The sequence below is a fragment of the Balearica regulorum genome, chromosome 1 (assembly GCF_011004875.1).
Source record: "Balearica regulorum gibbericeps isolate bBalReg1 chromosome 1, bBalReg1.pri, whole genome shotgun sequence".
NCBI classification, from domain to species: Eukaryota; Metazoa; Chordata; class Aves; order Gruiformes; family Gruidae; genus Balearica; species Balearica regulorum.
Window position 1 is genome coordinate 9,922,169 of NC_046184.1, and position 21,108 is coordinate 9,943,276.

Here is a 21,108-nt window from a genome sequence, read left to right on the forward strand (position 1 = left end):
TTTTAATTAGAACCATACTGACACCCACATTTTCAGCTATGAACTTCAGTTTCAAAGTTAAGATTATTGCCTAGATGCTGGTTTAGTAGCTAGGTCTGAACATCTGGACACAGAAAAGAGATGCTGTGTTCTGTAAAATTCAGAGTGTAGTGTGCTCATCATCGATGGGACTAGATAACTGGTTTTTAACCTGCAGTAAATAATGGTAAAAGGAAGGAAGAGATCTCACCGAAATACCATAGACTCTGTCACTATAAAGCACTCACAGACTTTTTTTTTTTTTTCTCCAAAAGTATAGAACAAAATAAAGAGGGGTCATCACACTGCTTTGATGATGCCAATGTTTTGTAAAGGTCGATTGCCAACGTTTCTGTCAATATTGCATTAGGAATGTAATACAGGGTACGTATCTGTGCAAGACATTACATTCCAAAATGCGCATTAAATTGATATTCAGCACAGCACGGAAAATTTAATAAACCATCACTCACTAGAAGGGGGTTGTTCAGATGTGTGGGAGGGGAGAGCTTAAGTTTGCTTATATGTTTGTATTTACAGCTCCTTAACATTTAGAAGACCTCTGGGGATTTTGTGTGTCCTTTTGTTTAAACAAACAAACAAAAATCATTATCTAGTTTCATTGCACAAAAATATAAGATCACAATAATCACACAGTCCTAGAAATTGGAAGGTTTGGAACGTTCTTAACTTATAAGAACACTTCAGAGAATACTCCAGTGTAATTTATAAGCCCCTCTAGACCTGTACATGTCTTGAACTGATTGTTGAAGTGGGCTTTACTAGGAATTTCTTTTGCTGAATTGGAGCAGTGCAGGAGGTGGGGAGGGTGGGAGGGTTAGCGCAACCTTCCCTAACAAGGCTTTAAAAGCTTCAGTGGTAAAGTTATGCTGATGGAAGACTTTGTTACTTGTTTTTAACTGGGAGCGACCCGAAGAGGATTACGTTATGGGCAGGAGATGTTATTTATGTGGGTAGTAACATTGTGGGTTGTGTTGTGCTGTTGTTGTTTTTAAAGGGGGAACGTACATCTTTTAATTAGAACCGTAAAATGAAATTAAAAAAAAAAAAAAAAAAAAGCGCCAAACCCTGCAACCTGGACAATGACATAGAATAGCTCGTGAAATTTATAGCTCCGCGCCTTTCCCAAGCTCGGTGGAGGTTTCTGTTCCCTCTCATCTCTGCCGCGATGGGTTTCTTTTTTTTCCCCCTTTTTTTTTTTTCCTTTTTTTTTTTTTTTTCCTCGCATGTGTGGTGTGACAGCAGGGGAAGGGAGGGGGGGTCGAGCTTTCCTGCGCTCCCATTGTCAGCCGCTCTCGGGAGCGCGGGGAGAACCGGTGTCCCCCGTGTCTCCATGTGCGCGGGGAGCGCGGGGCTGCCGCCGCGCCGCGCCCGCCCCTGCCGCCCGGGACCCGCCCGCCGCGCGGGGAGCGGGGCGCCCGCCAGCCCCGGCCCGGCCCCGGCCCCGGCCCCGGCCCCTGCCCCCGGCCCGCGCCGCCGCCCGCCGCCCGCCGCCGCCCGCATCATGCCGCCCCCCCGCCCGCACGCCACTCGCGCCCGGGGGCTGCCTCCTTTTCCGGCCCGCGGCGTGTGCGTGAGAGGGGCTTGAAGTTGCCCCGGCGGCGGCGGCGGCGAGGCGGGGGGCCGGGGCGGCTGGCGGCGGCGGCGGCGGCGGCGGCGGGGCGCGGCGGGGCGCGGCGGGGCGCGGAGCCCACCCCCATCACCTGTTACCTCCGCTCCCCAGGTTGCCTGAAGTTCCCCGGCGGCGCCCGGCAGGACGGGGAGCGCCGCGGCTCCGGCTCGCAGGGACCCTACAGTGGCTGCTGCAGCATGGGCTGGCTCAGGGGGATTGCCTTGCTTTCCTTGGGAGTATTACTAGCAGGAAGAGTCAACTGCCAGCATGTGAAGAATAACGTGCCAAGGCTCAAATTATCCTATAAAGGTAAGTCTGTTGTTCTCTCTTATTCTCGGTTTTGCCCAAAACCTCTCCTCCTTGCCCCGTCGCTCCCCTCTCCCCCCACCTTCCTCCCTGGTTTGCCTTAGCTTCCAAAGGGGAGATTGGCATTAGGAGAAATTTCTGAAAAAAATAAAAAAAATTTAAAAAAAAATTAAAAAAATACTTAAAAAGCCACTCCGGGGTACGATCGGTACCACGCAGTTTAAACACAGACAAAGAAGAGTTAGTTGCATTTGCAGACAAGGACTCCGGATCGTGCCGGTCCATGGAAGAGTATTTTTCAGTCTTGTGCTATTTCATCGGACTTTACTCTTTAAAACGATGAGACGTGTTTGGCCACCCAGCTAATCTCTCCCGTGCTGGGCACGTAGTGCAGCCACAATACCAGATCTGTTTCAATCAGCACGGAATAGATGAAGATTTATATTTTCCTTTTTTAGGCATGAAGTGGTTAATTTTCAAGTCATGAATATTCAGTTTGTACAAATCTGACAATCAGATGCCTAACATAAGCAGTAGATGGTGGGTTTGCCAAGAAACTATAAACTGAAAGGAACAGATCAGTCCAGAAAGGGAGGAAAGGACTGTTATGCGCTGGAAAATACTGCCTATGGATGTTTAAACGCAGTGCGATTTGTTTGAACTGAGATTGTTTTCGGTGTAGTCTGATGTATTTCATTCATTCCCAGGGAAGGTGTAAGTGAAGAGAGCGAGCTGTGAGATTACGTTTACATTTGAAATTGTGTAATGCCACTCACATTGCAATTGTCAGTAATTAACTTTTGTATAATACTGCCAGTATTAGAGGAGGACTCTGAACTAGGCAGAGTCTTTTCTTTATCAGCATAGTTCCTCTCTCAGTACGTTTTCAGAAGAATTCGCCAAATCTGGAGAATGCGCAACTGGGAGAGAAGTTTAAAATGTAAGAGCTGTAGAGTATTATTTCTAAAAGGGAGGTCTGTACATCTATATGTAGATATACACGTCTCTCTGAAGAGCTGCCTTCTCAAAATTCTCAGATTATTGAAGGTTGAGAGAAGGAGCAGCAGCTACGATTCTGAAAGAAGGGAGGAAAAGTAACACGCTGCTTCTGCGGTGAAAAAAAAAAAGAGAACATGTGTGTGCATGCCTGGTCATAGATGTCAATCTCAGTTTACAGCATAGTGTCAATACATCTCTTGCCAGTAGAAATATATTTTCCAATTTTTTTCATCTTTCTCATGCTGCAAAAGAGAAGGGAAAAGTCCTCTCTGATACAAGGCAGATGTCATTTTCACACTCCAGATGAAAAAAAAAATAAATTAAACACCTGCAAAACTTGGATGCACCGTATGAAATAAATGCATGTACAGGGGTTTATTAAAGAACGCATATATGCATATTTGTGTGTGTTTAAACTTGAAAAGGTAAGTGTGAAAAGAACAGTGTAAGAGGTTCAGAATCTGTTAATTTGGTTTTCATAAGAAAAAATATTTGTATTTTACACAAAATTGATTATTTTGAATAATGTAATCTGAAGAAAGCTTCTACCATAAAGACATGTCATGTCAAAAAACTCATTAAAAACCTCTTAATTGCTTCCAAACTTTCAGAATCATGCTGAAACTCAGATTAGTATACAGAAGCATAAATGCTATAAAAATATCCTGTAAAGGGGTTTAACGGCTAATTAATTATTGTTTATTATTTTTCACCCTTTTAAAGTTTATTGATGGCTCAAGCATGCTACCCCTGCTCATACTGATTAAATTCACGGAAACTAATTTCAAGGGATGGCCAGATCTGGACGATAGTAGTTTTCTTTTTCCTTTTTTCTTTCTTTTTCTTTTTTTTTTTTTTTTCTTTTTTTCACGCTGCTGGTGCTGTATCTAGATACAGTTTAGCAACATTTTGATACTCTGCTGATTGGTTGTTTTCCAGTTCTGCTCTTGCTGGGAGAAAAGATCTCATTTTCATTTTTTAAATACATCAGACATCAGATTTTAATCCTACAGGAGCAAAACAGGAAACCGAAAGGAACATTGAAACTGTTTTTATAATTGGGGGATCATTGTAAAAAGAAAATGAGTTCAAATGCTGAGCAACTCTATTTCCTATCTAGCAAAGAAAGTAAATGCATAGTTAATTCAAAGCAAGTTTAAGTCTGAAGACTTACAGGAATTCACACGCTGGCCTTTGATTCATATGTATACTTAATCACATATTTGACTTAAAACATGTGTAACCCTAAAAATCAGATCAGACTACTCACATGCCTAATGTTAAGTACCAGTGTAAATGCTTGGCCAGGTCAAGAGGAGCGTGTTGCCTGTGCTCCTCCATTGATCCCTAAGGATGGGGAGATCATTATTAGTCAGGGAAAACTAAGCATTATCAGCTGGTGCTTTTCCAGACAAATTTTGCTTCCAGCACCGTATTCTATGCACAGATCAACGTTAACACCTTGCATAGGAACAGCCTTAAGAGCTGTAGGTATTGAAAATATGTCTTTTTAGGCACAGGTTGAATACCTTATATGCTAATCTGTATCTCTCAGAGTATTCCTCACCACTATATGACTATGTGGTACTACGTGATTCATCTCTATTCAAACTGCTTGCAATTAGGAAAAGAAGCTACCCAGTTACTTAGCCATTCTGCCTCTCCATGAAGAGCTGTGGTTGAGTATAATAAACTTATGATATTGAAAAAAAAAAAAAAAAAAGCATGCAAGTCGAAAAGAATGACCTAAGTGATTTCTCTTTCAGTGGCTCTAGTACTTTCTTTTAACATGCATGCTTGTTTTTTTTGCCTAAACAAATACCTTGGAGCTAATTGTTGGTGCTTTATTTCAAAAGAAAAGCAAGGATGTATTTTAACTTCTTGTTTTTCTCGACTAATTAGATGTCAAACATGGTTAAAAAGCTCAGGCATTTGCTTTAAAAGTTAGCAAAACGAGTCATGAAGGGTTAAATCCCTGCCAACTTTGATTTCCTATGGTCACTTGCTTTCAAAGGTCCAGTATTAGCTCTGCCATTTCCCAGGTTGCTGGACAGAAGTTTCAGTGAACTCCTATTCTTGCTTCCTCTTAACTTCTTGTCACTCAGTCTTGCGGAAGATTAGAAGCATCCTATGGGGCACGTTATGGATAGGGAGAGGAAGGGAAAGTGTATAAATGCATATATTAAGGCCACATCTGTGGTCTGAAAAGGTTCTTTCTGTTTCTTGTAAAATGGAGTTCTGGTTATTTGGTTTATATCACCTTGATTTTGGTGGCATATTAAAGAAATTTGATGAGAACACTAGGGAAATCCTCGTCCAGCTGAAATCTGTGGGGAAACTCCCATTCAGTAGCATCAGGTTTTTTGCTCTGTACATTTTAAAGTTTTGAAGCATTTTCATCTTAGTGCCTGGATCGGAAAAGTTTTGCACAGATGATATTTATCTCCGTATTTTAGTCAAAGGGAATTAATATGATTAAAGGCCTGATCCAAAGTTCATTGAAGTCACTAAGTTCTGGATCATAGCCTAAATGCGGTAAAACCAGCTATAAAACTGAAAGCTCGGTTGAGCCTTTCAGCCTCTGAGCTCCTCTTTTTGTGTCCTTCAAAGACTTTGTGTCCTTATTTTAAAGTAACAAGAAATGTCATTGTTGATATGTCAAAAGTAAAGGAATCTTTCCTTAAAGAATATAGAGGGTTTTGTTGGTGGTGGGTTTTTTCATTTGTTTGTTTGGGTTTTTTTAATCTCATTGGCTTCAGTTTCAGTGTCGGTTGTAAGTCTCTATATCACTAGGTCACGTTCTGTTCAGGAAACTTCTCTTGAGCACAGAGTTCTCAGAAATATGGTGATCAAATTGAGTGTGCAAAGTTTAAAACAATAAATATAGTCTTAACTCCAGATGGATTTCTTGTATCGTTTATTGTTTCCTATTTTCTTTTGCTGTCCTCTGTATGGGGAAGTAACAGCACAAACAGAGATGGAACCAGCTACAGTAACCTTTAAATATAAACGTATACGACCAGAGAAAGAGAGAGTTTCCATTAAAGGTTCCTTGATTTACAGATTTTTCCTAAGGCAACCCCAGTTTTGTTCTCCACATGAGTAAATCTTGTGAACCCAACTTTCTCAAATCCATCTGTCGCGTCCTATTTGTCTAGTGAAAATTACTAAATGCTGTAAGTATGTTTTGTAAGAGTACATGTGTGGTTCTCCTTTGTTATTGTTGCTCAATTGGATACATATTACTTGAGAATAAGTAACTGGAAAAGCATTGCACACAGATTTAGCTCTTATTACTCCCTGGCTCCAATTCAAGCCATATTAAAAATAAGTGTTTTCTTTAAAGTTGCAGTGATAGTGAGAACTGCTCCATCCTTTATGTGCAGCTGATTTACAGTTTGATAGGATGGATTTTTATACGGATGAAATGCTGGCCCTAGCGAAAGCAATGGCAAAACTTCTGTCCGTTGCAATCAGTCCAACATGCCATGAGGAGGGAGGAATGACATTGCACTGAATTACCTGTACGTGCGTAGCATAAATATGATACCCGGGTTGTAGTTTGTTGACCCAGTCTGGTTGTAGTTGATGGCCTGCCTGTGGGTTTGATTGTGGTTTTTCCTTTCCATCAAACTCTATAACTCACAATTCAATACCTCCACAAATATTGGGAAAGCAGGAAAAAAGTTGGAGAAGGAAATGGGGAGACAAATATTGGCAAGGGAGCCTGTCTCTCTTGAGTTGGGACCCATATTAGTTTGTCTCAGATTTCAAGGTATCTGCTTAAAAAAACTTTTGCTTGAACTGTGTTGTAAGAGTACTGTCTGAGGGAAAAGCCTCTCTAACGTGCCTGAAAAGGAGAGAAGGGCAGCCCGGACTTAGGAAGAAGACCGTGAAGGAAGGCAAACCTGTGATGGTTGCAGTCTAGGCATGGGCTTGCAACACTCTTCAGCTTCCACCGTTCCTGATGACGTTTCTGCACGGCTCCAGCGCTCCCAGACCTCACTGCTCCGTCAGTGCGGGAGGCTGGGAAGCAGTGAAGACGTCAAATGCAGCCACAGCCTCTTCAGCCTTTTTTTGCCCCCAAATGATGAGCACTTCAGACAAGCTCTGCGTGTTGGTCTTTATGACGTTGGTTGAGTGGGGTCTTCACGAGACCTGAGAACTGTCAGGGGAGATGGTAGGACTACCCTGCCTGCCTCCGACATGCCCCACAGGCTGACAGGAGAGAGAAGCTGATGAAGTGCCTAAGCTCAGATCTTGCCTATATAGGGAAATTTTCAGCTAGCTAATTAGGGCCTGAGACAGGCAGCGTAATTGGAACAAGGAGGGTGAAAACCTAGCCCAACATTTTCATTTTGTGTTTCCAACTTTCCCATTTAATTCCATGGAAAAAGTGGTTTCTGGATTACAGAGCTTCCCTTTTCTGAGAAGCTGGAGTTCTCTATAATTCCTTGTGTTGTATGGTTTCCAAATGACTGAATTATTCATGGAAGGTGCTGTAGTGACAGCAATGGAAACTTTACTCTTGCTGTGGACAAGGTGTACAGCACTTCTTTTTACTGTTTCTTACAGCATCTTTAAAACTTTGATCTAGAAAGGGATTTAAATATCCGTAGTTTCACTCAGCTCAATGCATCTACTGATATGTGAAGTCTGCCTTAAAATTTACTTCTGTGGTTGAAGTTTTTTGATCAGGACTGAAGTACCTACCTGTTTGCTTAGGGTTTATTCAGGTGTGTATTTATTCCATAAGGTTTAGCAAAACAATATTTAAAATAAGAAACCCAGTCTTTGCAGGTTGCTACAATGTAAATGGGTTATTTATGATAATCTCTCCTGCGTGTGCATCCGTATATAAAGAAAGCATTTACATGAAGTTCCACCAGAGAAGAAACCACTAAATTATTTGTATTTTTAACTCTTTCATTTTGCTTGGAAATGTTTTTCAGTTTTTATTTAATGCATTGCTATACTCTGATCCTTGCAATATGTTTTTGGTTTGCCTAATCACTGATTCTGCATACGGCCTTTAATGCCCACAGCTGCTATTAGAGAGACATCTTTTTTATTTACTTCCTCTGGCCCACAGGCTTTTTCCCTCATGTGCATGCCTGGAACACTGCAATGGGAGTACAAGCAATACAAGGTTGCTCCAATATTTTGAATATTTTCTGCGTCAGCTGGAGCCTGACTTGACCCTAGTTCAATCTGAAGCAAAATCAGGTCTTCACCTGAGGCATTGCCCAAGTGACCGAGGAGAAAACAAATCCTTCTAAGTGGTGTCAATGGTTGTGACATTATTCCAGTTGTTTGAAAGCTAAAAAGGGTAAAATTGTCTTCAGGCTCCCACGCGCTTATTTTTAAGCAATTGTGTGGGGTGGGCCCTGGCAGCTCTATGTCAAAATTTAAAATGGAAGTTCAGGAGCTTGTCCTGGTGCTCTTGTTAATTAAGGTTACATCTGAAAGTTGCTGCTGGTGTTGTGCTGGTGGGCGATTCAGCGAATTCCTTCCCTTGCAGGATTAAAGCTCCCTTCAGGAATGTCTGCAAGTTCACGGTCCTCCCACATACGGCCTTCATATAGGTTAGCTGCTCTCTTCCAGTAACAGCTGGGGATGGTGAGAATAGCTGGGGGGATAGTACTTTTACTTGACTTTTCCTATTTTTTTTTCCAAGAGGGATAGTGCCCCAATGTCCAAGAGAGAAAAGGATGGCCACAGCTGTTGAGAGCATCAGAAATCTTAAGAGCGCGGTAGCCTTTCTCCTGCACCACGGGAGATTCTCTGTGGTGTCTTTCTCTTTCCTTTTGACTGACGTAGTCGGCCACATTAGGCTCTTTTCACTGTCAGTGGAAGGAGAGGTACCTCCAGAGAGCTAATCTTGGGTTAGGCAGGCTGAATGAGACTTTAAGGGTGCTCATCGCTTTTCAGTGACTGTAAAAGGAATTAAGCTCCTTGTTCATTCATTTAGTTTCTTTCTTTCCAGAAAGGTATCAAAAGAAGGTACCAATTAAACGCGATGGAAGAACCTAGGCTGTATTCTGATCTCAAAGCACCCTAATTTAAGAAACTGTCTCTGCCTAAATGAGTATTTAAAGTTGTATAAAAATCCAACTGATTAAACTTATGTATGCCCTCAGTATCTGTGCTTTTGAGGTCACTCGTGACTCTGTCTAAATTCACATCAAACTTCTGGCCATAGCAAGAAATGTACTGTACCACTAAATTCTTCATATTCCTAAACCAATTACCTAAATTACATCTCACATTTCCCATGTCTCTCCTCCTTAATAAGCTCATCCCAAATCCAAGTGACACATGTTGGAAGTGACTGTCTGGGGCTGCAGAGCTTTACTAATTTAATAGCTTAATCATTTGGAGCTTTCAATAAGCTGTCCCCTGACCAGGTCTGTTACTTTCTGAATGTTTCTACACTTTAAAAGAAAAATGTATTTAAGACTCAATTTCATATAGCGTAGTTTGCAAATAAAAATACATATGTGCATGTCCAACTCAGAGGACAAGTGCCTCGACCCTGATTCTCCCCTTTTTCAGCTGAACTGTTACAATAGCAAGAGCAGGATAAAACCTAGTTTAGATGCATTTCTAAAAATTCTAAATAGACTTGCAGTTTGGGGGATTCTTTTCTCACTTTGGGGATTACAGAGAAATCCCCAAAGCTAGAGAAATCTACAGCAATCCCTAAAACGTGTGAGCACTAGTCTACTTTGTGTCACATCTAGTTTTCATCCTTTGCTGTTTGATAGCCAAACGCAGTAAAGTCAGAAGTTTTTGCCATTCTTCTAATGTTTTAAAGTTGTTTGACATTTGTTGGGCCGCCTGCTTATCTCTCCAGCTGGATGTTGCAGAAACTTTAGAAGTGAGCAGTCAAATAAAATTCTCATCTTTTATAAATATTTTCGTGCAAAGTTGGATCTTGTGGGGAACAATCTGAGGAATGAAGTAGTTATTTGCTTTCATCTAACTTGTGGAAAGAGGAAAAAGAAAGCTCTCCTTTACGCTCCACTCTAATGAAGCAAAGCTCATGTTGGTTCTGACGGCCCCTCTTGGCTCCTTTTGAAATTCCAGCCTTGTGTGAGAAAAGGACACAAAAAAGCTCTGTGAGATAATTTAAAGGATTTAGAGCTGCCTTTCAAGGGGGAGGGATTGGTGGCCTTTTCTAGAGGCAACAGATGATAAATACAGCTCACAAGCATCCAAAAGAGCTGCAGAGTGTGCAGGGTACAGCTTTCATCACCATCTGACGCTGGAATGGCAATAGCTATCCTTTGCTAGACGCAGATCCCACGCCTGGCCAAGGCATAGAGTGAGGTCTCTAAAGGTGGAGTGAAGATTTCAGGGTGCTGAGATTACTGTTACTTCCTTCATGGGTTTCCCAGTGCAACTTTTCCACTTTTGCATGAATGTATAGGCTGAAATGGTTCTGACTCCTGGTGAAGCTCTTTTACTCAAAACACAGCAAGGGTCATAATGTCAGTGATGATGAGTGTTGCTCTGTAGTATCTGTAGGCCAACTTGGTCTCATCTCCACCATGCTAGGTCCTGTACAAGGTCTCCATTCTGCTGGACCCATGTGGTAAATCACAGAATCACAAAATAGTTTGGGTTGGAAGGGACCTCAAAGATCATCTAGTTCCAACCCCCCTGCCATGGGCAGGGACACCCTCCACTAGACCAGGTTGCCCAAAGCCCCATCCAACCTGGCCTTGAACACTTCCAGGGAGGGGGCATCCACAGCTTCTCTTGGCAACCTGTTCCAGTGCCTCACCACCCTCACAGGGAAGAATTTCTTCCTAACATCTAATCTAAATCTCCCCTCCTTCAGCTTAAACCCATTACCCCTTGTCCTGTCACTATACTCCCTGATAAACAGTCCCTCCCCAGCTTTCCTGTAGGCCCCTTCAGGTACTGGTAGGCCACAATTAGATCTCCCCGGAGCCTTCTCTTCTCCAGGCTGAACAACTCCAACTCTCTCAGCCTGTCCTCATAGGAGAGGTGCTCCAGCCCTCTGATCAGCTTCGTGGCCCTCCTGATTCCTGTCGAGTGATAGGAGAGACAGCAAAAATGATGTCTGGAGATCTGGGAAAGAAAACTTTATCTCCCAAATTGCTTTTTTTTTCCTCCTCATATTTCCTTCTATTACGGCAGAAGAATGGCTGTATCAAAACTTCTTGCCCTGATGGCCTGGCAGACAACAACATAAACGCATTCCTGAGCTACCTGCAAATCGCATGGTCAGGAAATTGCTTTGTTTCTAAATTACTGCTCTTCCACGATGTGTCACTCTCTCCACCAACACTGAGTGTATACTCAGATGTACAGAAGGGCATGATAACATTTTCAAAGACCTCTTGTTGGCAGTTATCTGAAATATCCTACACACCAGCGAAGCCGTATTTGCGGGATGTTGGCTGTGCAGTTATGAGTACGGTGACACTCCCTCCATATTGCTGTTCTAAGTACGTATCCTCAGTCATTTGTACTCTAGCCATAAAAACTGACCTCCAACAAACAGGCAAGTGAGATTTTTATCTCAGGTGAAAAGATTTAGGAATTTGTTAAATTTGAAAGAAAATTCCACATAGGTCTTTTTAAAGGAGTATTATGAAATAAAGGAGTAACAACAACAACAATAATAATAATAATTTGAAAATTTTGTTTTTCTCTGCAGCCTGGGCTATTGAGATCAAGATTAACATGGATTTCTAATTCTGCTTTTTCAGATTTTGTTTCCCATCTGTGATGGAACTGTAATCTACTGGGTATTCTACTTCCTTTTCTGGCATCTCTTTATGATTTTGTGTCTTTCATCATTCTTTTAACACCCACTGGAACTCACACTCTTTACTGGACATCAGTCACGCAAATTAGGAAAGTTTTGTTATCCTCACCTACAAATGGAGGTTGGAGGTTAACAGAAACCCAGCACCACAGCTGATGATACACAGGAAGTCTGTACTGTAATGGGAATCAAAGAAAGTACCATAAAAGTGAAATCCTATTAATTCTTTGGCTCTTCTGTGTCAGTTTCTTCACCTGTAAAGTGGTATTAAGTGATCTCATGAGGAATTGCTCGAGGTCAGAGACTTGCCATGCTTATTGAGAGCTGTATCCTACTCTCAGAATAATCCTATTAATGTGTATATTCAAAGTTCAATAGAACTTATTTTTGATCAACATACAAAGGCCTTACAGGTACTTTAAAGTGATTATAATAATTATATTCACAGCTGTGTATGCCTGTGACATGAAACACATGCCTATTATCCAGAAAGCATATCTAATTTAATTCAATTTGGATATTCCAGATGGTTCTATATAGGAAACCTTCACAATGTTTTTTGGAGTATCCACCTCTATTTCACACCAAATACACTGTGAAGGGGATTACAGATGACTCTGGAGAACAATCTTTGTGTTTAGTCTCTGCAGTACTGTCTACCAAAGGTATGTGAGCACTTGCAATATCCTAGGCTATTTCTCCGAGTTTAAGCTAGGCTTTTTTTTGCCTTTTTTTTCCTTTTTTTTTATCCCCCCCCCCCCAATCATACCTGATAATCATATTTTAAAATTAAGAAGGAGTTTAAAAAATGTTGCTTTTTTTTTTTTTTTTTTTCCTCTTGTGCTTATCAGACAAAACTAAAAACCTCACTTTGGACACTTTGTCCCCATTCCACCCAGTCTGAACATACCTTACGAGGCCAATGGTGTTTAATACTCCTCTGCCCCTACAAGCATACATGTTTTCCTTCCCAACAGATTCTGGACACGAAACTTCTTTTTCTTCTTGCACACAGCCCTTTTTCTGCCTTTTCATACCCAAAATGCTTCCTAACCTCCTCCAGGATGAGGGCAGCCTTTCTCAGCCACTTGGGGAAATATTCAGTACTCAGCTCAGTCAGTTATGATTGCCTATCGTTTGTGACTCACAAACAGCCCTAGTTCAAACCTAGTAATGAGGATTAACTGCTGTAATAAATTCAGAAGTGGAATTCTGCATCTCTGTAAGATTCACATACTCATTCCTAAAATAAGTATCAAAGCACCTGTTCCCCTCATCAGATTGGCCTATGTGAAAATAAACTCAGTTGTTCATATATTCCACATACCTTAAATGCAGCATTTAAATATTACCTTCAGTGAATTAACTCAAGGAATTTTCTTCTTTGCTTTTATACCTCCTCATGCCACTTACATGACGTAATGGTTGTTTTGAATAACATTCTTTTCCCATAATAAAGTACCGGTTTTCATGCCATTGATTAAGAAATACAGAGCAAATGCAAGATTTGGTACGATTTTGGTGTACCTTTGAACTTCAGACACAAGTTTGTAGTTTGACTTGTTAGACTAGGGTGTCTTACTCGACCACGTGCTACATAGTTTTCTGACAGCTTTGCTGGTGATAGAACAGCTGAGTTCAATTCCTGAGGCTGGTAAACAGACCAACAGAGACCAACGTAAAAGGTTCTGTTTACTGGAGTAAAGAAACTTTTTCATTTGTCTTCAAAGACAGCAGTATCAAATCTCATGTGTATTATTATTCTACATAAGAAATTTTAAACTACCATCAATTATTCTGGTGTAAATCAAGTGTAACTTCATTAAATGACTGTGACTGCAGTGACGCATGTGAGAAGGGAATTAGACCACGAATACTGCTAACTGACATTGCACCAAAGGGACTGAGGACAAGACTAAGCAATGCAACTTCCAGGTTTTGAACACAATTTCCATAGCTGAGGCCATAAACAGCATTTTTAAGGACATTTCTCATAACTATCACTCTCTTAAAAACTTTTTCTATCAGCATGTAGGAATATGACAAACTCTGAATTTTGTTTCACTGTAGGTTCACCCCCATTACTATGCATAGAAAGTATTTTACCTTATGCCAGACATATGGAAGTGATCAGTGTATGTAAATTACATGAGGGGAGGTGAAATACAGCTTTTTAGACTAGGAAATGTGTACTTGTTTCTGGTTGTAAGACATTGAAACCACACCAGAAAAGGAGACTTTAGGTCTTAAGACAAGTTTTCCTTTAAAATCACAACTGGCTAGTGGGTAAAATAGCAGAAATAATAGGTTTTTGATATTCACAAAAGCACAATATTGTCCTGAGCTGAACCACTCAGGTCTCTCGGACACCAGGGTTTAAGAGACAATTGCTTGCATGTGCGGGGCCAGACCGTGAACCTGTTCTATGCAGAGGTGAACTGTTCTGGGACTCACTTACGAGTGAGTACATACTATGGGCAAGTGCTCAGTAGTACAAGTCAAGTTTCTTCAAACATTGGGTTTAACAGGCAGGGCCAGCTTAAGTGCCTGGTATTAATTTTCTTCCCTGATGTCATGGTGTGCCCACGGTACAATGATTTGAACCTATTCTAAAAATCAGGGAGTTTGAGGGACTGAGTTATTTTGTTGGGTTCTGAGTGACCAAGGGAGGAAAAAGCAAGAGCTTAAGTCAGCTCTGTCTTTCAAACATTTGTGAAACTATTGTCCCCTAGCTGGTCTCTGAGAAATCAATACTTATTTGGTGACCAAAATGCATTCACTGTGCTCCCAAAATTTTCCATTCCAAGAATGTTGGATTTTTTTTATTACTTTTTTTTTTTTTTTAATTTCCATATTCAGTATTGCAGAGTAAGAAACTAATCTAGAGCCTGGCGGGGCTTTATTCTAAGGCATTGTCATATCTTTCATTCTGAGTTGAAAAATGGACAGATCACTGGGTTTCATAAATATGTGGAGAAGCTGTCAAAGCTCCTATTTGCATGTGAATGGTCAACTGAGGTAGGAAGGGAGATATGTAAATAATTCTCTAGCTAGCTCCTGGCATAGATCATTGCATTTCAAAGTGGTGTGAAAAGCAGCACCATAAAACTTTAACCTATTCACAGGTATGGAAACTCCCATGCCTTAAATAGATCTGCTGTAATAATGATCACTTGGGGAAAAGAGAATCTTAAAAAGCAATATCAGGTCTCCCACTACTATACATTTTCTGCTTCTTTTAATATTTCAAAAAAGATAAGCTAAAAAAGCCACCCTCCCCCCCCCCCAAAAAAAAAAAGGGAATAAAAAATGAAAAAAATAAAAAAAAGAAAAGAAAAAAATACCACTAGATCTAAGCAGTAGGCAGATGTAGACTTTCATTGAAAGTCTGGCAGACAAGTGTCGTAGGAGTGGAAGAAATGTGAGAGATTTGAATATTATTCTGAATTGTGTCTGTATCTGACCCTGAGGGCACCCAAAATAATCATTACTTTAATCTTCCTTACAAACTGCTCAGCATTTCACTATTCTGCTCAACGGTTGTACTTCAGTACATCCTGAACTAGGTAGAAAGGGTGAATGCTTTTGTTTAAAATTAAATGTATCCTTCAAAAGATACAGTTCTTAGTGCGTCCAAAAAGGTGAAAAAGTGAAAGTAAACAGTAGAAAAATGTGGAACACAGAGTAAAATAAAAAACTTAACAGGCTCTGAGCCAGATGATTTTCTACATGGTTTATTGTACCTCGTGTCTGCTTAGATAGAATTGGCATGTGTATATATGGAGAAAGAAAGATTTACTAAGCCATTTATGCCTGAAACAGCTCCAAAAACTGTGATTAGGCAGGCGTAAGGACTAGAAAATGTTTCCAAAGTAAAGTTCACCTCCAAAGGTGATGTGAATTATGTACCTACCACTTAATCATGAGATAACATGGGACTGTTGCTGTAGTTTACCAATATCATTTTCGCCGATATTGGTTTGTAGTTTCCATCTACTTACTTTGAAATAACATGATGTATTTCATTCAAACTCCATAATTCATTAAATAGCCTGTGTCACCCCATAATCATTTGCAGCACACATTTTATTTCTCAAAAAGCTTCTGTGCACTAATTTGATCTGGTTACAGTGTGCTGAAAAGAACTCACAGAGACAAAGTTAAATGCAATTTCATTCACTGAATTTATAAAGGGCAATTAGTCAAAGACTCTGGGATTTGCTCAATCACACTAATATTCCTGTAATGAAATGTGATTTGTCTTGGTATTTACCAGGAGATTAAAAATGAAAAAAAAGGACTGATCTTACAAACTCCTACTCACATGAGTAGTCCTGTTGATTTCAATGTATATGGCACTTGCGGCACGAAGTGCCCTTTTAGGAGGTTATACAAGTTCTTCACTTATGAAATAATAAAGCAACAAACCCAAGCAATTGTTAGGATCACTTGAAGTTTTTGAGCTCTGCCCAGTTAATGGGAAGAAAAGAAGTAAAAATTATTCAAAATATTGTTCTGTTCCCAAATGAAAGTTTCCATTCAGTAACAACCTCTCTTGATCCTGCTTATCGCATGGCTTCACTGTGCTCTACCACAAGAAAAGCATTCATTGCCTTGCCTGTGGTTCATTGCATCTCACGTCCAATGTCAACTAGGAAAGTCACTAGGAAAGACCCTCACTCAGTCTGGTGGATCTTTGAGCCCTTTTAAGTACCTGAATCAATATAAAATTTAATATAAAATATAAAATCAGATATTTTTGAATGCCCAAGCAAGTTTAAACTGTCATATCTTACCCAAGCCCTCTCCCATTTTCCTTGTTAACAGGTTTTTCCATTACAACCTTCGGTGCAGAAGTCCATCTGTGTGAATGTAACACAGAGCACACGAGACACAAATCAGCCTTGCAGCAGTTCCACTGATTTGAGTGCAGTACCTTAGATAAGTAATACTGCAATGTTGGAATAGGCTTTCCATAATGCAGTTGTTCTGTTTCAATAACCGTTCCCATATCTATCAAAAAAAGAGCACGGCATTGTGGAAACTTTTATCCCTTACCGGAGTATTCCTTACTTACCGTAGCTATGGCTCCAGGCACTTTGAGCAAAAGTTACTACTGCCTGCTTCTCACATGAACTCATTGGAGAGGGCCCAGGAGCTCTCCCCACAGCAGGAGACTCCAGAGCTGCTTTCCTGCCACTCCAAATAGCTGCTAACGCTAGCAGGAGAGCAAGGAATCCCTGCTCCTTTTCAAACATCAGTCTGACAAAGCGGGACAGCGAGCACGGGGCCATGTGCTCCCTCGCCCCAGACATCTCGTCAATGGGCTCTCAGGGCTCTTTGCAAAACAGCGAGAGGAATCTCAAATTGCAGCCACTCAGATGTAGCCACTTGTGCAGACACTTCTATTATCCTAAAATTTATTGTGGCCTATGGCACATGTTAAGAAAATGCAGAAAATCTCAAATGCAGTAGAGGCTGGTGGGGCAATAAAATTTTTCACATTTTATGGTAGGTGTACATTTAAAGAAGGAAGCAAAAAGAATGTTCTCTATTAAAAATAGGAGCAGAAACCATTTGTGACATAAAATCCAACAGGAAACACATTTGCACAACTTCTGACCTCTGGTACAGTTGGCTGTGAAGCCCTTCAGTAGGCTGTAAGAGGCATCGATTTAATTAATTGGAGCGCTTACCTCGACTGTGTTAGCAATCAGAGAACAACCCACAGAGTAACTAACTCATGAGTAAACAGGTCTATGATGTCTCGGAACAGAGGCATCCTAATGCTTCTCTAGTTCTGGCCAAGGATGATGTCGAATGGTAGAAATTGTATTATATCTTAACATACATACAAAAGATTCATATACCAAGAAGGCCGCTTAGTGTAAGAAAGCCTCCGAGCCTGTTCAAGTGATAACTAAAGGGCACGCAGACATCAGACATCTGTGTGAAGTTACTAGCTGGTGGCTACATGGAGTCTAAATGCAACATGGGAAACTCCTTCCCCTGCTTTGTCCTGCTGAGACCAGGAGCTCTCTCCCACCTGACTGCTCTTCCAAAGGGATGTTTGGGTCTGGCTAAGCTCAGCCTATCCCTCTGTGAAGCTGAGCTAGGGGAAGAAACTTCCCAAACTCTCTGGATTCTGAAAATGTCCTTAGGCGCATGATGCATTTACCTACATAATGTATACAAATATGAAGCTATTTACACACCCATACAGCCACACCCTGCTGCAAGGTATTTTTAGCTGTTCCTCAATGTAAATGATGTAAATGTCTAATTCAAAATTAAGTTTCAAAATAATGAATGATGTGTTTTGTGTTTCAGTGGCTATAAACATTTGCGTTGCATAGTAGATGCTTTAAGCATGAAAGGTCTTGCATTCCTAAACCTGTTACAGAATGTGGGTGGGACGTGCATCTTTTCTCCTTTGCTCATAACAGGAAACAAAGAATGAAAGAATATCTGTTATGATGTTTCATCAAAACCATGTTAACATTAATTGTAGATGCATGTGTACATTGTGGAGAGAATGACAGTAAAATTTTCTGAAACCCAGGACATTGGCTTTTAGTACTTGTACAGGGTGTTAGCAGTGTTGGTGTTGAAACTACCCAAACATGAGCCTTCTGCAGCAGTCAGACATGGAGGAGATCAAATACTGTTTAAACAAAACAAAACAAAACAAACCCCCCCAAAAAAACCCCACAAAAAACCAAACAAACCCAAACCACAAACCCAAAACTCAACAAAAACCCCCCAAACACACACACAAAAAAACCCCCACAAAAACCCGCACCCAAAAAACCTAGGACAATTTTCTTCATCTCTGACACAAGGGCTATCAGGAACTATGTCTTCTCCTGTTCTCATGTTCTCTCCTTAATCATCCCTGGCTGGTTATCAGTAGTCACTGCATTAGGCTGGCTTTTGGTCTGGCTGGATATTGCTGTTCCTATGTTCCCGTCTCCAAGATCAGCCTGGAGATTTCTCCATCAGTGTCAGGATTCGTGCTTAGTCCTGTCCCCAGGGACAAGATGATCCCCATGTATACCTGCTAAGGAACAGTTATAAGAAAGAAATAAAGTAGAAGAAATAATAATAAGAAATAAAGGCTTATGTTTTTTAGCAGCATCCCTGTGTCTTGAAATGGAATGGTATTTTATCCTCACTTGCATTTAAAAAAAAAAAACAGTACAAAACAAAACAAAAACCCCAACAACAACAACAAAAACCCCCAAAAGAGCTATTTCTAATAAAAGCATTGCTCATATTAGTTTCATAGCCCTGACTTTACATTTATTGGCATAAATGCAAACTTATAAAGCTGTGTGGATGTTTGCCATATGCAAATCCATCCACCCATAAATCAGCGTACAGACTGGAGACTGCACAGCTGAAGTGACTGTAATGGTAAATGAAACCTTTCACCACCAGGTCAAATGCAGTTCAGCATATGTGGTAAATGAAAAGCACTATCATACAGGAACCGAGCTGTGGCGTGTGTGAAACGAGTGACTGACCAGTTCACACCGTTCACCGCCACAACTGGCACCCCAGGTTTGAGCTGGCAAATAAGACAGAGCTGAGCAGTGATAGCAAAGCGCTGAAGCAACCTGGCTGATGACCATTCTCTCTAAGTCAAGCATAAATAGAGAATTTGCCTTGTGGGACTGTCTGGTAGTGTATTACAAGGATTAGGCAGGCGTTTTCCATCAAAATGAATTGTCAATGAAAAAGGAAGTTTCCATTTAATCAAAATTTTCCACCAGTTCTATCCAAATGAAAACATTATTTTGGATCGTTGTGCTGATCTAAGGCACATAATATTGTATTCATCTGACATTAACCTCTGTGTGTTCAGGGTGACAGCGAGGTTTATAAGAGCTTCGTGTGGTTTTACTGTTTTCTTGCCCATTCTTTCCTGCACAGGACCACAATTCCCACTAAAATCTTTGAGGGTACCTCAGAAATCAGCATAAGGCTTATATGATAGCAGAACAGCATAAAACATATAGCCCGGTCTCAAATTCTGGCCGATACGATCTGAATCAGGGATGAAGCATGTTTGTCCTTTGTATAAGATGCAGTTCAGTGTCAGAGGATGCCACGTAAGACAGGACACGCTCAGAAACATTTCCAGGCTTCTCGATCTGGGGTACGACCTGGCCATGCCTGGGCTGTGGGGTATGTGCACTGTTTTTCCCCATTAAAGCCTAAGAAAGCTGGACACCCGGACCAGAACAGGCATAGATAAAATGATCACAAACAAAAGTTATACATTCCTGGATTTATTTTTTTCTAAGTTGTCACTTTGTGAAAAGTTCAGCATTTTGACTGTTTGTCTTAATTTGAAAACAGATGTTGGAGTATTGTAATTTCCCTTGAGACAAAAAAATTCCTTGCTTTTCTCAGCTTTACTTACTCCTGCTATGAAATTGTGTCGTCCCAGAAAAACAGTGCTTCATAAAGCTCCTACGTGAGTTGTGAAGCTCCAAACCATCTTGACACATACAGCTATGTGTTAATGTCCAAACATAGTCCTCAACATGTATTACAGCAAAAATAGCATTAAAAATTGAAGTCTGATTCTTTAATAGAATTGAATACATTATTAAAAGAATTGTCATTGGTTATAGTTTTCTTAACAGAACTTTTGCTCTACTCTTAAAGAATCAAGCTTTTAAAACATTGATAACTTGAGATATGTGGTTGCCTTGGTGTTCCAAGGATGTTAATAACATCAGGCTAAAAGTCTGAATTGATAAATGATCTTCAATTTCAGAATCTTGCACAAACTTTCTATGTGACGTTAGATGATATCTGTGCCTCAGCTTCCAATCTGAATTACTTTTTGTACACATTTGTTTTATTTTCCATGGACATTGCATGTTTTTTGGAGACAAGGACTATGCTTTTGCGCAATGAGATTCTATCTGGAGTTTTCAGAACAAGCAGTACAACTGATAAATAACAGAAGTATTTAGTTCAAGGCTCAAACAAACGTCCGAGTACCAAGAAAAAAGCCTTACTCTTGCTTTCTGGTAAGAAAACAGTAAAAAAAAGAATTAAAAAAAACCCCAAAAAACAAAACAAAATCAAACAAAACAAAAAGACCCCCTTTGAACAATTCCTTAACAGTATACCCGGCCTATTTCACGAACCCAAGAAATTTAGTCACTTGAAAGATACCTTTCTGACTGCGTTACTTTTGCAACTGAGACGTGAATGTTTTTAGAAGCCTATTCCTTCTAGAGGGAGGAAAAAAGGTATTTTTTATTTAAAAAGATCACTTTGGTAATTTTCTCTTGGTCTGAAAGATTCTTTAAATGATTATTCTACCACA

The 21,108-nt window shown here is 40.5% G+C and overlaps 1 protein-coding gene across 3 annotated transcripts in view; it reads left to right on the plus strand.

Annotated features, from left to right (window-relative positions):
- The first annotated feature begins 971 nt into the window (after window positions 1-971).
- Window positions 972-21,108, plus strand: part of SEMA3A (semaphorin 3A) — a 170,935-nt gene continuing 150,798 nt past the window's right edge. Inside the window, exons 1-2 of one of the 3 annotated variants that reach the window (XM_075771219.1) lie at window positions 972-988; window positions 1,763-1,960. In XM_075771219.1, the coding sequence (XP_075627334.1) occupies window positions 1,849-1,960 (112 nt within the window). In that variant the 5' untranslated portion in view covers window positions 972-988; window positions 1,763-1,848. Of the gene's footprint in view, window positions 989-1,324; window positions 1,961-21,108 lie in introns of those variants that run through there. The other 2 variants (XM_075771299.1, XM_075771378.1) reach the window with 2 other exon arrangements.